The sequence below is a fragment of the Cuculus canorus genome, chromosome 4 (assembly GCF_017976375.1).
Source record: "Cuculus canorus isolate bCucCan1 chromosome 4, bCucCan1.pri, whole genome shotgun sequence".
NCBI classification, from domain to species: Eukaryota; Metazoa; Chordata; class Aves; order Cuculiformes; family Cuculidae; genus Cuculus; species Cuculus canorus.
In genome coordinates, this window is record NC_071404.1 from 39,547,966 (window position 1) to 39,571,427 (window position 23,462).

The 23,462-nt window shown below is 42.9% G+C and overlaps 2 protein-coding genes across 3 annotated transcripts; one reads left to right on the forward strand and one right to left on the reverse strand.

Annotated features, from left to right (window-relative positions):
• The first annotated feature begins 1,850 nt into the window (after window positions 1-1,850).
• SCRG1 (stimulator of chondrogenesis 1) lies at window positions 1,851-11,834 on the forward strand. 2 transcript variants are annotated; one of them, XM_009566254.2, is made up of 3 exons: window positions 1,851-1,989; window positions 6,343-6,592; window positions 8,115-11,832. In XM_009566254.2, exons 2-3 carry the CDS (start codon window positions 6,357-6,359, stop codon window positions 8,167-8,169), a joined length of 291 nt encoding a protein of 96 aa, XP_009564549.2. In that variant the 5' UTR covers window positions 1,851-1,989; window positions 6,343-6,356; the 3' UTR covers window positions 8,170-11,832. The 2 variants fall into 2 exon arrangements, with proteins under 2 accessions (XP_009564549.2, XP_053921125.1); XM_054065150.1 differs by lacking the exon at window positions 1,851-1,989 and adding an exon at window positions 3,733-6,062 and having other exon boundaries at window positions 6,328-6,592; window positions 8,115-11,834.
• A 480-nt stretch (window positions 11,835-12,314) lies between these two features.
• Window positions 12,315-20,546, reverse strand: SAP30 (Sin3A associated protein 30). Its single transcript, XM_054065149.1, has 4 exons — window positions 20,057-20,546; window positions 18,276-18,398; window positions 15,161-15,259; window positions 12,315-12,651 (listed from the first exon to the last, which is right to left on the reverse strand). The coding sequence occupies exons 1-4, from the start codon at window positions 20,312-20,314 to the stop codon at window positions 12,529-12,531; spliced, it is 603 nt and encodes a 200-aa protein (XP_053921124.1). The 5' UTR covers window positions 20,315-20,546; the 3' UTR covers window positions 12,315-12,528.
• Between the last annotated feature and the right edge of the window lie 2,916 nt (window positions 20,547-23,462).

The window sequence follows — 23,462 nt, forward strand, 5'->3', positions numbered from 1 at the left end:
ATACATGGAGCTATCAAGGGAGAGGGAAAAAAATGACCAGCAAAACACCAGCTTTGTTAGAATTATCTTTTCTCAAATGCAGCAAAATATATCCCCCAAAAAACCTATCTTCACACACATTACTTTATAAACAAAACTATCAGTCCACTGGACTACTGTCCAAACAGGGCTTCCTCAGGAAGCAAAATGAGTTCTGGAAATACAGGTACTTCCTGGAAAACATGTGACAACTTAAAATGGTCAGCAAGGGAATAATCCTAATTCGATTTTCTTACAACTTCTGAGAAAATCTTCAAGTCATTCATATCAAAATTTATTTGCAATTAACTGAAAAGGCATCCAAATTCAGAGCATCAGAACAATATGCTCTCATTTTCTCCTCTGAATTTTATCCCTGCTTATAGCCAGCATCTTGCTGATTTCCATCCGCATCAGGGTCTCAGCGTCTTCCCACATTACGGTGCGTACTCTCAGAGGCATTAGGATAACCTCATTTATGGCACGGACTGCCGCGGTCAGCACCCACACCAGAAAAGAATTTCTGCAGAAAAGCAGAGTCAGCACCAGGCCTTTTGTCACTCTGTAAAGGCAAGGGTGTCCTGCTCTGCCAGCAGCTGCCTGGAGCTACTTCCTCCCTCTCCTTTCAGGTTGCCATGTCCATAACAGCAGTGGTAAAAAACGTCCTGCTGGACATTTCTAAGGTGAATTAGAGGTAGAGGTACAATGATGCATCCTGCTGTCCCAGCTGCCCATCTCCAGCAGAGAGGAGGAATACCTCGATGGATGGGACCATCACAAGTAAGTGGGCTCTGTTTCAAAAGGTTTGGTTCTCGCTATCTGTGTCCCTTGCTGCTATCCTTGCTGAGCCGGCAGGAGGGACATGCAACTCTTTCGGGGACCCAAGTTTACTTCTGGTATGTGAGCCTGAATGGTCCCTCAAGCTGAATAAGCGGCAAGACATGAAGCTGTAAATTGAGGCAGCTGAGCAGGGGCATCTTTTCATACTCCTAACACACCTCTACACTAGAAGCAGCCCAACAGGTATAGAAAAACACTTCCAAAGCAATAAAAGAATCAAAGCAACACAGACTAGAGAGCGCAAAAATTACAGCTCTGCAGCTAAGGTGCAATCATACTTCCCTATCCACATTACAATATAGATCCAGAAGGGCCGTAGTAGAATGAGGAGACACACTTTGCCCTCAAGACCACTTTCTTATTAATACATAATAGTTCAATTCCATTGAAGAACCTCATCATGTGTTTTTATGATACCAGATCATTTCATTAGTTATATTAGTCTAAGATAATTTTCTCTGAAATACTGTCCAACATAATAACTTACCTCTTGATTAAATCTTTGCTGGGTAAGAAACTCAATGCCTGGCATCATTGAGTATGCTGCATTAGCAGTCTGATTAAAGTAATTACAGGATTTTTATTATTTCCATTTCAAAAAACTGAAAGAATCCAAAGTCTGGAATTAAAATATTGCATGAGATTGTTGGCAAGATCTGGTCTTCCCATCCAATGCAAAATAATGCATCTGCCCAGCAACCACATTCTTCTGCCTGTACAATCCCAGTAGCTCACTCCTTCCCACTCCCCACAGCTTACTCATGCTCCACAGCAAAACACAGTTATTCCACAGGGTATTTTCTCTTCCCCTTTGCTCTCTGAGGAGACACCTTCTCATCAATCCTGGAGGAACAAGTAGTTTCCTGTTGGGAAGGATACATTACTTTATTTTGTCCTACTCTAGGCTGGCAGTGACTGAAAGAGGTATTTTTGAAACCCATCCTCTGGCCCCTTGCTGGAGAAGGGAGCGTGTCAGTCACGGGCCGAAGTCAGGACGAACAAAGGGCTGTTTGTATAGCAGCTCCCGTCAGCCCTCCTTCTTCACATCTCCGCTAGCTCTTGCTCTCTCCGGATACATCTGAAAAGGTACAGCTGCTAAGAAAGAGAAAGGGAGTGAAGCAGAAGAGAAAGGTACGTCTTGCTCCTGAAATTATCCTTGTTCACTTGTTCTGCTAATGCTAGGTACAAAGTTCAGAACTAGAAATATATATGGGAACATGCAGGAGAGGTTTGGGAGATGTAGTTATGTTGTAGAAAAGAGACACTATTAAAGGCAGATGTGTGGATATGATCCAGCTAAAGATAATCCTTTCACTAACTTGCTCTTCTTCAAAGCTGGATGCTACACATTAACATCTGAAGTCATTAAACATACTATATTGCATTCCAGTGCTCAATAACATTGCAGAATTGGAGAGAGGTGTTTTCACTATGAATTGCTGTCTTTAAGGAAACTAAGTTGGTTTTAATGAGAATACAATTTCTGGAAAGAATCATGGTATCGATGATAATTACAGAGCAGTAATTCACTGAATTCATCCTCAGTGGACTAGCTGCTGTTCTTACAATGAACCAACTGTTCAAGAAAAATACATTTGAAGGAATTTTCTTTTTGTGTGGAAAAAACTTCATCAAAAGAAATCAGTACGCAAAAGCTGCATAACTAATATTATTAGGAATGCACTGATGGACCTAATCATTATGCACTAACACACATTTTTTAACTGTTTCCAAGAGAGAAACTTCACAAAGAAATAAACAACAAAAAGCATTTTATTTGGAAGAGGTATTTTTAGGTCTTGAACCTCAATGCATATCAAGAAGTGAATATATATTAAATTTGCTTCACTTTATGTGCAACTTGTTTACTGAGCATATGCCACAGGACAGATTGGTAAGTATCATACACCAAAAGCGTACTAATTAATGTATCCCTTCCTTGCAACATTAAGTAGCTGGAGATGCAGCCTACTTAATAACTCTGAAGAGTATATTTAATGGTTGATAGACCAAACTGCAAATATTTAATCTTTTCCCAAATATGCAGCATCTCTGGAGGTGCAGAAATACACATTTTGTGCTATTTCTCAATTTTCCCTGTTTCTATCCCATTTCTAACACCTGAACTCCAACTAATATCATGTGATCTTCAAAGGGCATTACTTCTCATCAAATGTTACCCCATTGTTCTCAGACAAGGAGGCTGAAACTTGGATTTTTCTCTTTGGTCTTTTCTGGCTAACACCACATCTAGCAGATCCAAAGACTATATGGTGCCAAACTGCCTGGCAGGATAATTCAAATCCCCTCAGCTGAATGAGCAGGGATAGTACTGATTCCTGGCTCACTGTGTAAATTCCCAAACTAACCTTTTTCTTTACACATAAGTCCAAATTATTTCAAAGCACTTGTTAACCCAGCTGCACTTGGTCTCAAACCATGTCAGAGTAACCAAAATAATTCATTGAAAAGAACTTAGGCAAATGCAAGAGCTAATTTTAAATATTTTTATATGGCTTTACTCCTGCTAGAATTTGAAATTATATAATCTTTATAAAGCAATGTGGTCAGGCTTAGCATGATCGGCACTGCTAGCTTGGCAGGTCTGCCAAGTTTATCAGCATCGATCCTTTGCAGGAAGCAGATGATACACTTCAGGCCCTTGGCAATCTTTCATCTACAAATAGGGACCATTCCCATAGGAAAGGAATAACCTTCTGAAGAAAGATATTTTGACTAAAAGTTTCCTTTTAGTCATGATCTGAAAAAAAAAACCAAAACCAAAACCAGAGAAAATATTTAAGCAGAAATAAAGCTATAATAAAAGAAATATTTTTTCTGTATAATAGCAATGCTGAGCATTGGTAAGATGAATAACTGACCTGTTAGTGAAGCTGTCTGCCTGTAGCTCAGCAGCATATTGACTTTGCTAATACTGATTTTGGCAGTCACCCATACAAACCCTCTCACTATAGCATATCCTGCTATACTTCAAAGCAAGGAGTGAATTACCTTAAATTGTAGGCGGTGATTTTTGAATTCAGAAATTTGACAGGTTATAGAAAATTTGCCCATTTTCAGGACAGAACGAGTTCCTATGAATTCTGAGTAGACAGACAGCTGGCAACAGATTTAAATGAGCATTCCAGCTGAAGTCCAGGTAGGGAAGGATCACTCGAATTATTAGGAATAAAAAAAATCTACACAAGAGTAAGACATGATGAATGCCTCATCCTCAGGGGAAGAACTGGCAGAATAATCTCATCATAGGAAACAAAGACATAAGCCCCCACTTCCCAAATTTATCTTTCATGGAAATTTTCTTCCATTAAAAACTTAAATAATTAAGCTCAATTATTTAAACAAAAGAATATTAAATTGTACTCCTTGACATCAGCATTTACTAAGGCATAGTACAAACAAACTTGTTCTCTTTAAGCATTACACTTCTTCGAGCAGAACCTTCATAACCACAGCATTTATACCCCTACAAAATAAAACCATTATTATAATATAGATTCTTTAATTCAGTCTAAAAATCAGCAGGCAAAGTTAGAACAATGTTTACTTTATTTGAGAAGAAGTTTTGAGGTCTAAAACTAATAAAGACAGTATGTTACTCAAGACTGGACTCTAAGGTAATTAAAAAATAGATCCCCAAGGCTCTATTAGTTGTAGTTTATAGGAGTCTCCTATTCAAAAGTTCATATACAAGTCCATGGAAACTAAAAGGAATCATTCAATGAACTTTGCTTCTACAACAGAAATTAACAAAAAGCACAAGAGTTTATTTTCACTTCAATCATGTTCTTTAATATATTGTTTGCTTCGTAATGTTTTATTTGGCTACTGGTGTTCAAAACAAGTTTTCACTAAATATTATGGAAAAATATAAGCAAAGAGCATTGAGGTATAGTATTTTATCCCTAATATGAATCCAAATACCCAGTTTTTCTCTCCTAGTTTCTAATATGTCATACATTGGCTGAAGAAAAGGAAGATCAGCAAGATAGCTATGGCGGCAATATAACTACCCAGGAAACATTACTATAAAGTACAGCAAATTTATAGGTCTAATAGCTTATTGTTTGTTTTTCAAGGGTGATTAACTTTACAACTTTCTTGATAATTTTACAAAGTAACCCACGTGGGACCCTACTAATCCAACTCCTATAGCTAGCATGCCTTATTTTTTCCCCTGTCTAGATAGCAGTTTTGCCATCTTAACTTGGCCTTTGATATTCTTTGGTCAGACATTGCCTTATGCCGAGTTATTCTTGAGTTAGTCTAGACTCCTCTATTCTGCAGCCCCACAAGAAAGACTAGAACCAGCCCACAACAACATGGCATTGAGGAATTGACTCTGAAGTGCCAACAGGATGAAGGGCAGCAAAATCTTCCTTCAGGCTAACAGAAGGACAGTGAGGAGCACTCAGGGAGACTTCAATAGGCAGATCTGGCCATTGCTTTACGTTAGTTATAAGAGCAGAATTTCTACCTAAATTCAATATAAGGTATCAGACCCTTTACATTCAAGCATAAGGAACAGTAAAACACTCTCTCTCCCAATATCAAAACAGTCTAAGTAGAAGCATTGTTCAATATGCTACTTCACAAGTGAATGCAAGTTCAAGGGCCTTATCCAAAGCTTTGTGGCATGGTGAGTTTCTGTACAAAGCAGCACAGAACAGCAGAGGTAGAGTTAAACAAGTTCACGCAGATGACGGAAAGCCTACTTACCAACAGCAGAGTTGTGCAAGGGATAATTTATCCCATCTTTCAAAAAGCATCATCAATTATCACAATGACCTCCTGTAGCAAGACTCAGCTAAACAGGTTGCAGTACCACAAAAAAAGATTTAAAATAGGGAGAATTCTTAGCAATGCTGTGTCATACAGAGTCTGCAATGTAGGAATCACAGAGACTACTGTCCCTGACAGCACTGCAGAGAGCTTCAGACTCCTTTCCTCTTTGATGCTTCGGTTTCTCGAGTAGTCCATGACTGAGGATTCAGCAGGCAGTTTTTCCAAAACTTTAATGGAGAGAGACGCTACTAATCTTGTACGAGTGCCCCTTGTTTCAACAGGCAAGATGATCAGGAAAGCAAGGAAACACAACCGGACATTTTTCCCTGGTTTGGTAGCAATCAATACATTCATACACACCATCGAGAGAACACAGCCAGCTCAAAGCAATTTTCTCAAGGTGAGAGGCCAAAGAAATAACAAAACTGGCAGCAACAGAAGCCTCAATTCCCTATGAGAGGATTCCCAAGGTTGTACAGAAAGTAATGAATATCCATTCTGCTGCAATATTATTTACCTCCTAGGAGAAAACACTCTCCAGCACAGAGACTCAAACCTCCAAAAGTTCACAGGAAAAAAACAGAAAATTGCAAGCCAGAAAGAAAATTAGGGAGAGAAATCTGTTCAACAGCTATACCTGTGTCACATACCTCATTTCTCTTTAATACCCTGCTGCAGGAAGCTTCGCAAAAATGAAGATAGTCTCGGCGCTGCTTCTGCTGAGCTCCCTCCTGGGCACCCCTGCAGTGCCCTCCCAGCGCCCCTCTTGTTACAAGAGGGCCCTCAATGACCACAGCTGTCACAACATCCCTGAAGGCACAGAGAACCTTCGACAAATTGATGATGGTCTGCAAGATCACTTTTGGGAAGGGAAGGGCTGCAAGGTGATCTGTTACTGCAACTTGAATGAATTGCTCTGCTGCCCAAAGTAAGACCACACTAATTTCATGCAAGCTATGGTCACCCATTACATTTCCATCATTTTACAATTTCCACCAGAGTAATAAGCAATCATTTTAGAGAAATGCATCACTTCAGATGGTTTGAAATTATATCAAGATATAGCCAATTACCCGATAAGCTGCCAGTTTTCGGTTTTTCAGGGCTAACCTAAGACATGCTTCACATATTTCGTAAATCTGTATGTCTTATTATAGGGACTTTAGCATTTGAATCACCCAATTCTGGACTCAGTTTGATCTAAACTAAGTATGACATCTACCTCAAATGCTTATTCACAGCACTTTGTAATGAAGATATTTTCAGGACCATAATCAAAACCATTCGGTTTCATTTCCACTGTAGAGTTATATATTGCTATTCTAAGGTGTGTGCAAATATGTCCATTGAATAAATGATTCTGAAAAGACAGTTTTAAATGTGAAAGCAAACAAGGGGAAACAGGTTCACAAATGCCTGCAAGAGAGGAAAAGGATTTAGCACAGGAACATCAACACTTCTCTGGCTCACGGGCACTGCTGACAAAGCTGAACAGTGAAGTTATCACTGAACATGGGTTTTTTGGTTGCTGTTTTACAGGAAGAATGTACATCCCAACGAACACTGAGTTAATAAACACCACCAGCTTGCACTGGTTTGAAGTAATAAAATGTATTAAGACATATTATTTTATTCAGCTTTCCAACAACACCTTTACTTCAGGAAATTTAGATTAAAATCTCAACACTTCCAAACTTACAAATACTTCAGGGACTATAAAATGTGATGGCATTATATAGGCAAGCAAAAATGCCTTTTTATGCGTACTTTTACCACCAAGGTTTCTCAAGTCCCCTAAAATCGAATAAAAGGCAACTTTTAGGCACGCCTGTAGGGGACTAGATGCGAACCGAGTAGGAATGACTTTTAAAGCCAGAAACCTCACATTCAAATTGAAAGCAGAGTTTAAGTAGGTTTTTCATATTTTACCCTCCCTAAAACCAGATATGGTATCCTCACCCTGAAGCACACTTTGGGATGCCAGCTTCAACCTCTAAGCTTTGAGCAGCCTAATAAAGCCTCTTACTATGATAGAAATACATAAGGAGGTCTTCCTTCAACCGTCTTGAGGTACAGAAGACCTACTCTGCAGGTCTGCTCTCAGGACAAACTGCACTGAGCAATATGCATGTGCATGCTAAAGGTCTTTACTTTTATAATATAATGCATTTGGTAAATTACTTTCTCAAAGCTAAAATACTAGTGTGGATTCCTAGCACTCTGGTTAGTCAGTGAAAATGTTGACCATCACTTCCAAACCAGGTCAGCAGAGGTAAAAATGCAGTATCTTCATGCAGACCTACAGTTATATTTGTATTGCCACAAGGACAACTCACAAACGCAGTAATCCCACCATAAGCTAAAGAAATCCACAACTGGAAATGCATGTCACATTAAAGTTCTGCTAAAGAAATGATCTAATTATTTAAATATCTAATAATATCTTTCAGGGATATTTTCTTCGGACCAAAGATATCTTTTGTGATCCCCTGCAACAATCAGTAACGGACATCAAGTCAGCCAGTGAAGACAACAAACATCATTCTACAGTCATGTAATAATCTTTTCAAGGGGAAAAGCCAACACAAAAACTTCCTTTCTAACCACAAGGCAGTGCCTCTTTTTACCCTGTAGAAAAATTTCCTTTCTATACCTTTCTGGAATCTCAAATATGCAAGAAGTTCTTTCACATTTGGTAGCTGATCTACTTTTGACAATGCTGTAAAGACTTCAGAAGCTCTAATGGATCTGCCAGAAAAGCCTAACTTGTTACTCAGCTCAACATTTTCAGCTAGTTTGAATGAAGAAACTTCAAGTTTAAGCCTTCATATCATTATGAATGTGACTCAAATACCAAAATACAGCAGTGCAGCTTCCTATTGCTTGAATACCATCACACAGTTAACGTTGTTTTAAGCTGAAGCTACTCAGTCCTCGGCACTTCTGCAAACTCCCACATTCGATTTAGGCATCTTAACATACATGGAAGGCACACTTTCACCATTTGTATTTGAAATTCCACTGGGAAAAAAGGTCAAAACTCCTATTAATAGTACTAAAGCACACTTAGGTCTTAATTTTGTCTAAATGGTCAACTGTGTTAACAATGCAATTCATAAAACCTTAAATTGCTTAATCTTAACAATGAAAATTTAAAATACTAGAATAGTTACAACAGTATATTTATATTTAGAAAGACATCTAAAGAGGATAGGAGTGATGGAATACCTCTTATGGCAACAAAAAAAATCTTTACTTCAGCAGTTTTATAATCAAGCCTCGTTTGAAACACAGTATCCCAGAATTTAGTTAGAATACTGACTTTTTAGGCTAGCCTGGTAAGGAAACAGCTAGGGAAGTGACTACAAAGGGGTATCTCAAAATATTAGAAGTAATTATCTTAATGTTTAAGAGGTATCATTACTTAAGCTGTAGATATACAGCTGCCTCCTAAAACCTGCCCAAATCAATTGCAATGTAAGAGAAAAGCTGCCAAAAAATTACATCCCTTTGAAAGTTTAAGGAAAGCCACCTGAACAAGCCAGGCTTACAGGCAGTAAGCCTGACTTATTGCCTTACACATAAGAACTCTTTAGTTATCAAGTCAGGCACATGGAAGGTATATAGTACTGAAGTTAACTATTTAGTCTTCCACTCAAAAACCGTACTGTTAACCTAATTATCTTACACCATTATACCATGAAAACTGCTACCACCACATTACCAGACTTACTTCATAAGCAGTATGAAATATCATGATGACCTTCTTTGTCTGTTAGCAAACGAGGGTTGGCTAGTGTGGGAGGGGGGTGATTATACACAGCTAATAATAAATATTTCAAGTAAATCCGTGTGTACTATTTTTGTCAAGTAATTCTTAGGCTACTGACTGTTAAAACAAACAGTTTGCTCCACCAGGCTTTTTTAGTCTAGTTTGTGTAATTATTCCTGAGTCATTTGGGCTTCCTACCAAATCATCAATTAAGGATAAAAAAAACCCTTCATAAATCTGGTAACACACAGTCAAAATATCCAAAGTCAGCGCTCTGCTAGGAAAACATATGGTATCCGCTCTTGTGCAAAATCCTCTATAAGCTTCTAGCAGTAATAAGGGCATGTAACTTCTGTGGGTAGTGCCATCTAGTTTCTATGTGAACCGTGTTGCATATGCCTGGCATTCACAGCTTTCCAAAGCAGCAGTAGCAAAAAAAATTAAGGCAGATGCAATATCTGGGTAGTAAAGTTAATAGATATTTTCTGTTATTTCCTTCTCACCACTCTGAGCTAAGGAAAATTCATAATCTGCTGGAGAAAAAATTTGCTGCTTTGCACATACAGCAGGATAAGGTCACTTAGCCTACTACTTCAATACTGACCGCACGCTCAAGCTTGCTTTTGTTTCTCTCCACACTCTTCGTCCCTCCCAAAGTTTCTTCTACAGGTCCTGTCAGGTCTAGGTGAGAATATCCACTCCTTCCAGGCACTCAAGGGAAAAAAAACCTTTCTTCTTGAGGTGTCTTATCCACGGCCCGGTTCCCTGGCTGCACTTGCTTTGAAGATGACAAGCTGAATTTGTAGAAAGGATATTTAGCAGATTCCCTTACAGTCAAATGAAGTGAAATAGGCACTAAAACATATTTTCAAAGAAATACCAATTTTAGCTGCCAGTAGCAGATATGACTAACCATCTTGAACTTAGGCCAACACCACAGAACTTTATTGTGGAAATTCGTAAGACACTGCAAGTGAAAGAAATCAGCCCACTGAGAGCTACTGGGAAGGCAGCCAGTTTGAGGTTAGGGTTTATCATCATTCAGTTCTATGCAAGTGTCATGGCAATCCACAGTTTCAATACAGGCTGGGGAACAACATGATTGAGAGCAGCCCTGGAGAGAAGGACTTGGGGGTGCTGGTGGATGAGAAGCTCAAAATGAGCCAGCAACTTGCATTTGCAGCCCAGAAAGCCAACCATACCCTGGGCTGCATCAAAAAGAAGTGTGGCCAGGAGGTTGAGGTGATTCTCTTCCTCTCCTCCACTCTCACAGGACTCCACTTGGAGTACTGCATCCAGCTCTGGAATTCTCAACATAAGGATACAGAACTACTAGAAAAGGCCCAGAGGAGGGCCACAAAGATGACCAGAGGGCTGAAACACCTCCCATATAAGAACAGACTGAGAGTTGGGATTGTTCAGCGTGGAGAAGGATCAAGGGACACCTTACAGAGACCTTCCAGTACCTGATGGGGGCCTACAAAAAAAAAATAGGGAGGGACTTTATACAAGGGCATGTAGTATTAGGATGAGGGGGAACGCTTTTAAGTTGGAAGGAGGAAGAGTTAGATTAGACATTAGGAAGAAACTCTTCATGACGATGGTGGTGAGACACTGGAATAGGTTGCTCAGGGAAATTATGGATGTCCCCTCCCTGGAAATATTCAAGGCCTGGTTGAACGGGGCCTTGGGCAGCCTGATCCAGTGGAAGGTGTCTCTGCCCACGGCAGGGGGGGTTGGAACTAAATCATCTTTAAGGTCCCTTCCAACCCAAACCTTTCTATGATTAGAGGTCAAAAAAGCAAAGAGGAGCATCTTGGTTGCAGTGATACGAGCAAAGCAGTAGTTTTCAAAAAACAGTGAGGAATTTAGACCATAGAAATACTGCTTTCTCATTTTCCCCAAATTAAGAAAAAGCCTTTAAACATCTGGCAAGGTTAAGGGTTGCAAAAAATGCTAACTGAACAAGCTGAAGCCATGTCCTCTCTGCTTTAAGATGAAAAATCTTTTCCCCTTACCTTTTCTTTGGTGTATGCGCACAACTTGAAGCAGAAAGAAGTTGCATTCCATATACCACACATTTAAACTGCCACAACAGTGGACTACACAAGAAGCCATTCGCAGTATTATCTTCAACAGACTTTAAGATACTCGATTAAAAGCAAAAGCACTGGTTGATATTTTTTTTTTCCAAGTTACCATAAGCTTTGGTTCCATTTTGGTGTTTTGTTGTTGCGGTTGGTTATTTGTTTAACAGGCCTGAGCTAATGCATGCAATGAAATAGAAATTGTATGTCTACTGGAATATACCATACTGACCCAGTACAGACTCCACATCAGTCTTCAATTAAGTTCTTAGCTACAGTCTATGCAGACAAATGGAAAAGACAGCAGCTAAAGGATTTCTTACCAAGCGGAAGGATTTTTTCGGCACAGTAAGCTGCAGCAGTCTTTTCATCCATACTTGCAGCTTTGAAATTCAAGAGCTGCATTTTTTTTTTCCACTTTAACATACGAGCAGGAAGGCCTCGGTGCTTGGAAGCACACACCCCAGCAATGACAAGATGAATAAACAGTCAAAGTCCCCGTCAATTCTTGTTTCCAAAGGGGAAAAAAGAAAATGTTATTCAGCCATTTCTGCCCAGCTAACAACTGGAACTGTCTTTTAGAGCCTTTTACCTTAGGAAGAAGAACCCTGCTACAGCTTTTTTTTTTTCCCCCACAAAAAAGGCACTGCATCATGAGAACTTGAAGTACATTCACAGATACATCCTTGTCACACTTTAATTGAAAAATATTTTAATATTACATAATTAGTGAAATCTTAACTATTAGGTACAAGTAACTTACTAAATAAGTTAGACACACCCACTTGAGCAACAGTATCAGTAATATTTATTTAAAATACTTTTGCTGAGGAAATTTGTTTCATAGGAGATGGTTTTCAAACAAATCAGCGAAGTTAGGAAAAAAAAAACAAAACAGAGACAAACCCCCTGGGGAAAAAAAATTACAAAGAAAGCTTTTGCATACCAACAAAAACCCTCAGTCTTTTGATTTGCGGCCTGAGTCTCAGTCCCAACCTTTTCTGTCTAGTGAACCCCACTATCCATCTTTAGATCTGCTTTGTTCTTGTCATTCTTCACCGAGTAGATGAAATATGTTAAGGTGTCCTTTTCATTCACTGGAATTGTCCTAAAATGGCAGCCAATTATCTACAAAGAAAGAATGCAAGGGAATTAAATAACCATTCTTAGGTTAGAAAACAAAGATTCAGACTTAAATTGACTACCTTAAACAAAGTTTAGAAGCCTGATCAAGCAGCTTAAAAAAAAAAAAAGAAATAAATTAAAACCTACCTCTCTTCAAAAGTCTTGAAGTCAAAAAAGGTAGAACAAGAACCATTTTACTGAGAACTATGAGGTCTGACACAAAAAATCCACGACTAACCCTACAGTTTGGGAGCCAAGTGGTAGGGGAGCAGTATAGAGATGATTATAGAACATATTCTAACCTGTCACAGTGAAGCAAGGCTCAACTCTATTGCTTCACTCTGTATGAATGGACACATGTTCAAATATAGTTATCTTACTCTTGGTTGGAAAAATGTCAGCACGTGCCACCCCACAATGCTTTTGTCTGTGAAGCGTTTTTTAGCTAATAACATCATCACTGCGCTTCAGCACCCACCCTAGTCAACAAACCCGGCTCCCTCTTCCCAAAGATCAAGTTAGTACTCAAAGGAATCCATGCTTTGTTGGTAGATGATGTGAAAGCAAAAACAATGTATCTCTGGAATTGCTTTGCTTTAAACATTGGCAGCATCCTACACGATTGTGTGTTAATTCAGAAGGGATTTGTCTTTAAGGTGATTATAGCTGATTTTCTTAATTTGTTAAATGAAGTTACAGGCAGAGTCTCTTTTTGTGTCGGACCTCGTATGAGCCAAACATAGCAGATCGTACCCTCATCTCTTAAGTAAAATGCCTAGAAAGGTTTCAGGAATTAAAAAAAAAACAAACCAAGAGTTCTTAAAACAAGCAAGTAATGACTACAGACCATCAGAGCAACAGCACAGAAATGAGATGCTACTGTTCATTATTGAGGCTGGGAGCGTGCTGCATATCTGTATCAAGTCACGTATAGAAACAGCTAAGACAATACAAGAGTGAAGAATTGTAATTGAACATTCAGCTCTTTGAAAGAGATACGAATGATGAAAATTCACCATGCTGTAACCACTGAAATAATTTCCAAACAGTTCTCAAGTCACTTCTGTAATTCAGAAGTCTCTTCCTTCATCAAAATGAACACCAACTTTAAAAGTAAGCACTCAAAATACATTATACTTGCCAAGCCTGTTTTCTGTCTTTTTGCAGAATAATTTGGTAGATTAAAAATAGCAAGCGGAAGTGAGAAACACAGAACTGCTTATTTAACTACTACAGGGTACAAGTTTAGCATAATTAGCAAGTTAGAAAGCTTTCTAAACCCCATCCTCCATAAATTCAGAGAAACAGTTGACAGTCTTTTAAAGTAGACTCCTAAATAACAGCTAGAGGAGTATCTGTTGTACTTTAGGACAGGTTAGAATGAATCACATGTAGTGTAATTAAAGAAAGTTCTGCAGCTACATATCACAAATACCTGCAAATCAAACGAAGCACATGACAGAATCTTCGCCTATTCATATCAAGCAGCACAAGAAGCATAAGCTAACACAATATCTTACAAGATGTACCTAAAGCAGACCTTTAGAAACATTAGTTTTGCAGAATAAAATCTGCTTGTGCTTTTTCAAATTAGCCCTAACGACTCAAGAGCTAACTCCACCTCAGCTCACATGTAAGAAAACAGAAAACCAGTTTTTAAATTCTTAATCACAGTGGCAGCAGCAATATTCTTTTATAACTCAGCCTTGAGATCTCCACACATTTAAGAACCCTGCCTCTAATCCATGCAGATTAAGGGACACACCAACAGAACGTCTGCACTGAGGTACAACTGACTGTATCACTATACTGAAGTGAAAAAACTCCCACGTATTTACACCTGCATGCTCTAACTGCATCTTTGCAGCAAGGAAGGATTCCTTTAAAATTAAATTCACATGCAGCAAAGACACTTACATACAGCTGTACTTACACATAGCTTCAGCACTTTTAGATATATCGGTAAGAAAAAAAACTAATTTCATAAAGTTCAGTTTCTTTAGTTGCAGATCTCAGTGGTTTTAATTAACAGAATTAATTACCAATAGAAGCCCATTTTTCATGTTTCTGCACTTTACATATAGAGAGACATATGTTTGCAGTAACTAGCTTTTAAAAGCAAAGTCTGAACCTTGGTACAACTCCACTGCTACCTCTCAGAGGACACTTTAGGACGCTTCTGGTAAAGGCGAGACATGCACAGACTACAAATGCACAGTTCCATGACACTCGGAGACACACAGATCATCTTACTGTTCCAATTCAACACTTTGTATTTTTAAGCAGCATACACTCCTTTCAGAAGTTGAGAGTCCCTCCTGTGCAAAGAACTTCTACTTTTGATTTACTTGGCTCAGAAGCTGTGGCAAAAGAAGGAAGCTAGATAAGCAGCTCCCTTTTGTTCTCATAAAATCCAGATTACACACGCTCTTTATGCAAGGATACACTGTATAGAAAACCACATGCCAGAGCAAGTTGCATTTTCTATTATGGAACAAACACTCATACGTACTTCAACAAGCTGTGCTTTGTTAAGTCCCGGTCTGGTCTGTAGCTTGAAGTGTCTTTTGTACCTTCGAAGTGTGTTCACTTGTAACTGATATAAATCAACCTAGAAGAAAAGGGGGAGGAGGGGAGAAAAACAAATCTAATGTAACTGCAAAGGATTCAGTCATTAATAGTTCACCTCTCAAAGACATTTTGGAATCTCACAGATACACAACCATAAGCCATCAGCTCAGCAGATCTCATTTTGACAAAAAACAAAACTCCACCCCATACCTTCCAGCAGAAAGGAAAACGGTCCAGTGTGGTTTAAGAGCATTTTACTGATACAGAGCATGGCTCTGACTCCCTTTATTAACGGACAATATTTGGAACTCATTCTTGTCCTTTAAACAGTTCTCAGTTTTCCTTTTGTTCCTCAGTTTGAGCACGTTAATACAAAAGCCTAGAAACAACTTTCATACAACATATATGACGAAGCAGATTCAAAGAAGGCCCGTATATTGTAATTCCAGCCATGAAACATTACACAGGTTACATGCAAGATACTGCACATCTGCATCGGGAAATAGCACCAGGAAGACGTTTAGAATATAAAGTTTTTTTTTCACTTGATGAGAGAACAGCTGCTCTTACCCTTCAAACATATCTCTGCCACAAAAACACAACACAGGAGTTGTACACACAGGCACAGTTGTCCAAAACTATTTTTCAGTGCGAGTTGATAGCTGAGAGAATTGCACAAGGTCCTCTTAAGGATACAAACACACCTTAACCTAGTACTCACTCAGTTCTGAATCCCCTGAAACGTGATCATCAGTCACTTCTCCCAGCAACAGCTTACCCTCCCACCCTCCTTGACAATGTAAGAGAGCTTAAGTCAGATGACTGAATGGGAAAGAAATCTGAGAAAGCAGGCTGAATGAGAAATTCTGCTAGATCAGTTGCAACTACGATAGTATTCTCCAAACTGACTCCATTAAAGATCGGTTAAGGTATTCACTTCCACTTTAAATTAATTTAGCAGCCTCAACTAGAGAATATTTAAATAACAGCCGTGCTACTGCATACTTGGTAATGTGGCCAGACTTGATGTGATGCCATCTTGCACAACAGAAGATGTGTATCCTTCAGTATTCTTAAGTTTACATAGCACAAATTCCACTTCCCAAGTCACAGTGGGGAATACACATCCTACAGAACTGCACAGAGGAGAAGCGGCAGCTTTATACCAAGCTACCAGTACTGCAGAAGCATCTTACCACCTCCTGCAAGAATCCCTTCTGACAGGTAATGATGGTTATGACCGAGATGGAAATGGGAGGGCCTCGCAAGTCTTGAAAATGATATTTTTTTTCCTTACTGAACTGGAGAGCAGTTGAAAATAAAGGTAAAGAGCCAATGGGCATCTAAGACATACAGTGATCACATGGAATGAACAAACTGCTGTTGTCCAAACAGCCAGCTGAAACTCCCCGAAAAAATACTTCCCAGGCAGTTTTCTTCCCTGCAGTAATATAATTAAAAAAAAAAAGCTTGCTTTCTTGTTCTAGAGATAGCCATCTGTTACAGCGCGTTTTGTAATTCCCGCATGAAAAAACAAAACAGGCTTGCAGGACAGCTGTGATTACCACTGCTCCAGCGAGCTACCTGAAGCCACAGAGAACATTAGCTTTAGAGAGAACTTTCAAAGAAGCAATCCCACACTTTTAACAGACAAATAACACAGCCCATTATCAAACTACTCTCAATCCCTTAAAATCCTCTTATAGGATCCCCTCTCTTAGCCTTCAAACCAGTCACATGCCGTTAGGCAGGGATTCTTGCATAAAGTTTCATCACTGACACTGCTGGTACCCACAGATGCTGATCATAAGGATGCCATTAAACTAGCACTTACAAAGCACTTTCTGAAGAATGCTTTAAAAGTCTCTCTTAGAAGGAACCAGGTAGGCACGACGGCCTCTGCTCAAAATTAACACACTGAACAGCACCCGCTAAGCCAGGCTGTAGCAGAAATAACTCAAGAGCACATGTAGGAAAAAGAAGAGAGCCTTCATTGCAGTATATCCCATTTACACCGTGCAAAAGGTTTGAAAGCTGTAGTACACTTGTATAATGGGTGAGGTCCACTGGACTGCAGTGGAGGAAACAAGTAAGAAAAACACCTTCCTTCTCCACTACTTCCTAGCACAGCTCCCTCAACATCTCTTCCCCCAGCAGGGGGTAAAACCCAAGAGTTACTACCATGAAACTTTGTGTTTATGTGGCTAAGGCAATGGAGTAACTGCCAGAGCCAACTTCAGCACATTTGGCACAGAAGGAAAGGATCTGAGGGACAGGGCAGCAAAACATTTATATCCCAAGTTCTATGTGCAATTCCCTTCAAGCTGACAACTGCAGAAGACAGATCTTGCTGATATGTAGTAAAGCACCTCTTCTAGTAGTATGCTGAAGGAAGAAGCTGAAAATACCAGTTTTCTCAGAGAAACAGAAGACACTCCAGAAATAATCTAGTGACTCTTGTTCACAGATCACTAGGTTGGAAAAGACATCCAGGATCATTGAGTCCAACCATTCCTATTTGCCACTAAACCATGCCCCTGAGCATCTCATCCACCCGTCTTTTAAACACCTCCAGGGATGGGGACTCAACCCCCTCCCTGGGCAGACTCTGCCAGTGCCCAATGACACTTTCTGTGAAAAATTTTCTTGTGATGTCCAGCCTGAACCTCCCCTGGTGGAGCTTAAGGCCATTCCCCCTTGTCCTGTCCCCTGTCACTTGGGAGAGGAGGCCAGCTCCCTCCTCTCTACAATCTTCTTTCAGGTAGTTGTAGAGAGTAATAAAGCCTCTTCTCAAGGCTAAACAACTCTAGTTCCCTCAGCTGCTCCTCGTTCATTCTACTCTGGGTAATTAATATAGAAAATACACCATAAAATTCAGTTAGCTTCTGCTATCTTAAGAACCGAGTGAATCAGGAGTCTTCCCTTTACCCTCAAACCCCCAAATAAGAGGAGCTGCAAGGGTGGAAAAGCTGTATCTAGGCAGATTCAGTAGTCACTAAGAACAAGTTTAACACAACAATTAGTAAAAAGAAAACCAAAACCAACTATTTAGCTACCTCTGGAGTGTCAATGTCTTGCACAGGTGAATCACCATCATCGTCGCTGCCTTTCCTCTTTCTTCTGTTTCTCACACTCTGAATTAGGTTTTTGTGGAAGTCGCATATATACAGATGTCTCGCCTAGAAGAGCAATACATGAATTTGATTGAAAGACACCATCTCTCCCAGATTTACGATACAAACAGACATATACAGACAACCCTTCAGCAATGCCAGTCACATCAGCTGAGTTAAGAAAGCTTTCCTACTGCATTCTTCCAAATAATGGGCTGTGCTACAAGATCAACGGCTACCGGCTTGGCCCAGAGGACACGGACACGCTGCAATCCAAGGATTCCGCAGTGACGGGCTGCAGAGCCCCAGCGCAGCCCTCCCTCCCCTCGGCCGCTCGCTGCAACTCGGGAAGCAAACAAACAATAAACAAGCTTTCAGCGTTCCGACCTCATTTCCCACCTAGATCCCGCCCCCTCCTCGTTTCACTTCCACTACCTACCAAGGTCAAGCAATACATGCCTCTCTTCTTTTTTGGGTATTTTTTTGTTTTTTTTTCCTCTCTTTAAAAAGTTTCCCCTTTGAACGGATCCGGGAGGAATTTCGGGCGCGCACCAACCCCGATTTTCAGAGCCGCGTGGTTTAATGTCAATGGCAGAGCTGCCTTTTGCCCCCCCCGGGACGGGATCGGGTGTTTTCGAGGTGGGGGAAACCTCGATAGGCCGAAAGCGCGGAGGGGGGTGAGGGGGGAAGGGTGCGAAGCGCTCACGCCGCGTGTTTTAAGTGATTTGGCTCCGGGCAATCCCGCCGTACCGGGCATACACCGCCCCGGATGGCTCCTGCGGCCCCCGCCGGGGTGTCCCCCCCTGTGCCGATGGCTGCCGAGCGGAAGATACGGCGGCGAAGGCAGACGTGCAACACTGCAACGCGAGGCGGAGCAGCCGAGCGCTGCCCGCGCCGGGAATAGGCACGAACTAGCGCGCACGGAGCCATGCGGGCTCCGCGGCCGGCGGGAGCGGCCACACGCTCGGTCCCACCTCCAGCTACAACACGGGGGGACGCGCAGCCGATACCCTCGGCTCTCGGGGGTGGGACAGGACCCCCAGGAGCAGGCAGGAGGGGGGGGAACCCGGGAGCAGCCAAGGAGGGGCTGGAGGGGGACCCCAAGAGCAGGCAGGAAGGAGACCCCGGGAAGCGGCTGGAGGAGGACCCCCAGGAACAGGCAAGGAGGAGCTGGAGGAGGACCCCAAGAGCAGGCAGGAAGGAGACCCCGGGAGCTGGCAGGAGGGGGACCCCCGGGAACAGGCTGGAAGGGGCTGGAGGGGGACCCCGGGAGCGCGCTGGAAGAGAGCCCCAGGAGCAGGCAAGGAAGGGTTGCAGGGGGACCCCAAGAGCAGGCAGGAAGGGCGGGAGGGGGACTCCCCGGCAGCTGGCAAGGAGGGGAGGACCCCCGGGAGGAGCAGGCAGGAGGGGCGGGCGCTCTCCCTGCAGAGGTGGAGCGCTTTCAGGCTGCGCTCCTGCAGCGCCAGCCAAACTCCACCGCGCTACGCGAAAAAAAGGGAAAAACAACGCTTCCCCGCCGGCAAGAAAAAAAAAATAACCAAAAAAAAAAAACCCAGCAAAAAAACACGGTCAGCAAAACAGCATAAAAAAAGATCAGCAAAACAACGTAACAAAACAACAAAACCCCCCAACCAACCAACCCAACGCCTATAAACTTTATTGCAAGCCCCTAAACCAGCTCAGCCGTGGGAGCAGCCGCCCCCCCCCCCCCGCCCGGGACTTACGCTCTTGTCTAGCTCGATCTTCACCTTCTTCTGCGAGATGCTCTTCTGGATGCGCTTGCTGAAGCTGGCGTTGCCGGCGGCGCGGCCGCAGCGCTCGCCCTCCTCCCGCAGGCAGCACAGCTGCCCCGCGCCGGGCCCCCCCGCGCCCCCGGCCCCCGCGGCGCCCCCCGGCCCCGCCGGCAGCTCCGCGCCACAGCCCAGCCCCGCGCCGGGGTCCGCCCCGCGCTGCGGCGCCTCCTCGGGGCCGAAGCCGTTCATGCCGAAGCGGGGGGACGCGCCGGGGTCCCGGCCGGCGCCGAACTTCCCCGCCGAGGCGCCGCGGCCCGCGGGGTCGCTCCCCGCTCCGCCCCGAGCTCGCTCCGCACAAAGGGCTCTCCCCGCCGGCTACCGCGGCTACCGGAGCGGCGCCCCACGGGTCGCCCCTCTTCTCCTTCTTCTTCCTCCTTCCCCCCCTGTCATGTGGAGACTCTTCAGCTGTTTCCTATGTAACAACAGCAACCTGCCCGCCGCCCCGCCCCGCCGCGCCGCGCATGCCGGCTCCCCGCGCGGGGAAAAACGGGAAACGCAGTCCCTGCCCCCGGCGCCTGCCCCGCTCCAGGCGTCGCGGCAGAACTACGGCTCCCGAGGCTCCGCGCGGCGGCGGGAGCGGGCAGGGGAGGGGCTGCCCGTGCCGCGGGGCACCGCCCGGCCCCGCCATGCGATGCGGTGGGGAGCGCTCCTTCCGCGCCCCCGGGAGCGGCGGCTCGGCCCGCTCTAAAAAGCCCTCGCCGGGCTTCGTCCCTCTTTCCTTCCCCGTGTTGTTTCTCCTGCCGCCGGGGCGGAGATCGCTGCGAACGCGTAAACGCGCTTCGACCGACAAAGGTCGCGGCGACCGTCCTGCCCGCCCGCCAACCCCCCCGTGACTTTTCCTGCTGTTCCACGCCCGGCTGCTTGTCTAGGATTTTCTACGAGGTGTTTATTTTCCGCTTGGATTCCGTCCCTCGCTGCCTCCTTTCTTTCCCCAATCTCTCCCCCAGCTGCGGCTCGGGAGGCACCGGGCGCTCCGGCCGCTCCGCCGGCGCCGGGGAGGAAGGAAGGAAAGAAGGAGCGATGGAGCTCTCGGGGAGCGGCCTCCCGGCTGCTGAGCGACCGAGAGCGACCGAAGCTCGGGCCTTTGTTAAAGCCGCTTCTGAAACACGTGTAGTCGCCCCCCCCCCGTCTGGCGTTCCTTCAGTGAAGGTTTCTGAAGACAAAGGCGATTTGCAGCGCGAGTTCAGCTAAAAGGGCTTTTTGTTAATAAAGGTGACTTTTAAGAACAAAAAAAGACGGAGCGTGCAGAATTATTTTTGCTAGCGATGAACCAAAACCTTGCCGTGCACACGACTAGCTAAAATAGATACTGTGAAAATACTTGATAGAAGCAAGTGTTTTTACTTTTGAGACTTTGCAAAACTATGCGATTTGCATTAAGCCCTTTCAGAACGCAGCCGCCGGCAGCAGAGCGGCAGGAGCAGCGAGCCTTGACCCACGGCTTGTCTTCAAGTACATTCAAAACACACGCAGCGAAGGGTGAGGTTTTGCTTTCCTTTTGAGCTGCCACTAAGAGTCTTTAAAATCTCAGAAGCGGCGCTGACCGTACTCGGAGCGAGGTGATTTAATCACTGAACTATTTGACCGTATCGCTTGCCATGTGTTTTCAGCTTGCAGGAGGAGAGGGGAAGCGGGGAGGCTGATGAATGATTCGAGGAGACACAGATCCTGCGTAAGCCAAAGTTCTGCGTGAGCCAGGAACGCGATTATAATGCAGTTTCAGTTTGTGCTGCAGATGGCTCCTTAATCCGATTGCATAACTTGGTATTAGAGAATAAGGGTAGGTCTCATTTCATGCTCCCCGCCGTCACAACTGAATGAAGGACACAGTAACTGAAGCTAAACTGAACATAATGTCACAGACAGCAGTTACCTAGCAGGCACGTTTCAGTGATTAGAGGGGGGAATTAGATAAGAGTTGGAAAAAATGCAGAACCTTGTTTTGTTATCAGCCGAGCTAAAGACTCCGTGGAGTGCCTGGGTTTAATTCCATGCTCTGCTGCTACATAATCTCAGGCAACAGATGTTTAACTCACTTTGAGTTTCTTGTGATTTTACACTTTCAAAAAATGTCATAAAGTTAAAACTAATAAAAAACCAAAACAAAACAAAAAAACCCACAAACCAAAACAAAGATAGTGAGCCTTAAACAAGAACATAGGAAGCATGAGCTGAGAGAAGTGGGACAATGGTGAGTTCCAGGAATTCTTCAGTGGAAATCTGGGTCATGAATAGCAATTTCTGGACTCTTAAGAAATGTCTTTTGAGGTCCCTTTTATTTCTTCAGGTAGATTTGACCTTTGTGTGAGCATATGGTAATTTGGGTCTGTCTGCTGTGATTTGTTACGGTGAAAAGATCACTTGTGCATATGAAATGTATTCCTGATCCTCTTTGTATAGTTTGTGAGTACTTGAAAGCCTGATTGTGTTACACAGCCGTGCTTGCCAATACATTATTTTATAAGTGGAATTTCAGGTAGGGCGGTATCATAGTTTCATGATTAGATCACGATAAGACAGTAGTGGGGCTGGGAGAGATGGTTTTGCTTCTGCTGTAAGCTGCTCGTTTTTGCACCTGTGCCCTGTCCTTTTTTTTGTGCTTATAAAAGCATTCCTAGGCTGTATGGCAAGCTGGATTTGGTTACAAGTAGGCCAGCAGCAAAAAAAAAAGATCAGTTAAGTTTAACCCTGATCTATTTTACTGCTCAGCTGCATGATGTCCCAGCACACAGGAAGGCCCAGTGGAAGGGATGCGATTGCCTCATTTGGCATAAATGCCTGCTTACGGTAACAAAGAAATCATGTCACTTCTAATCTTGCATCGTATGTGGGATGAAAAAATACAAAGAGCTGCAGTTAGATGGTCTTACCAGGCAGTATGAAGTTTACTACAGGATAGATTTGCAAACTTGCATGAAGCTTGGGCCCCATGAAATAAAAATCCCTCACTTGTTGTAGAGTAAGTCATCTAAAATTATGACATAAGCTTTAGTGGTGATTAGCAGAAGTATTCAGATATAACTAAAGCATATATAGGGATGGATTTTAAATAATCATAAAAACATGCAGTCAGAGTAAAACTTCAAAAACTGAATCAGTTTAAAGGAAACGGCAGCTCCAAACTAGCAACTCTGTACATGAGACTTCACTAGCACTTACAGGCTATGCAGACTAGCAGAGCTGAATCGCACGCAAAGCAGCAGTAATCTACATCCCTCAGGGGTGCCAAAACCACAGCGTGGACAGCTTGTAAGCAGCATGCAGAAGGAGCAGGAGCTACAGCATCTTGAAAAGTGTGCTTGAATTCGCAGCTCACAGGCTCTGCAGTCAGAAGGAC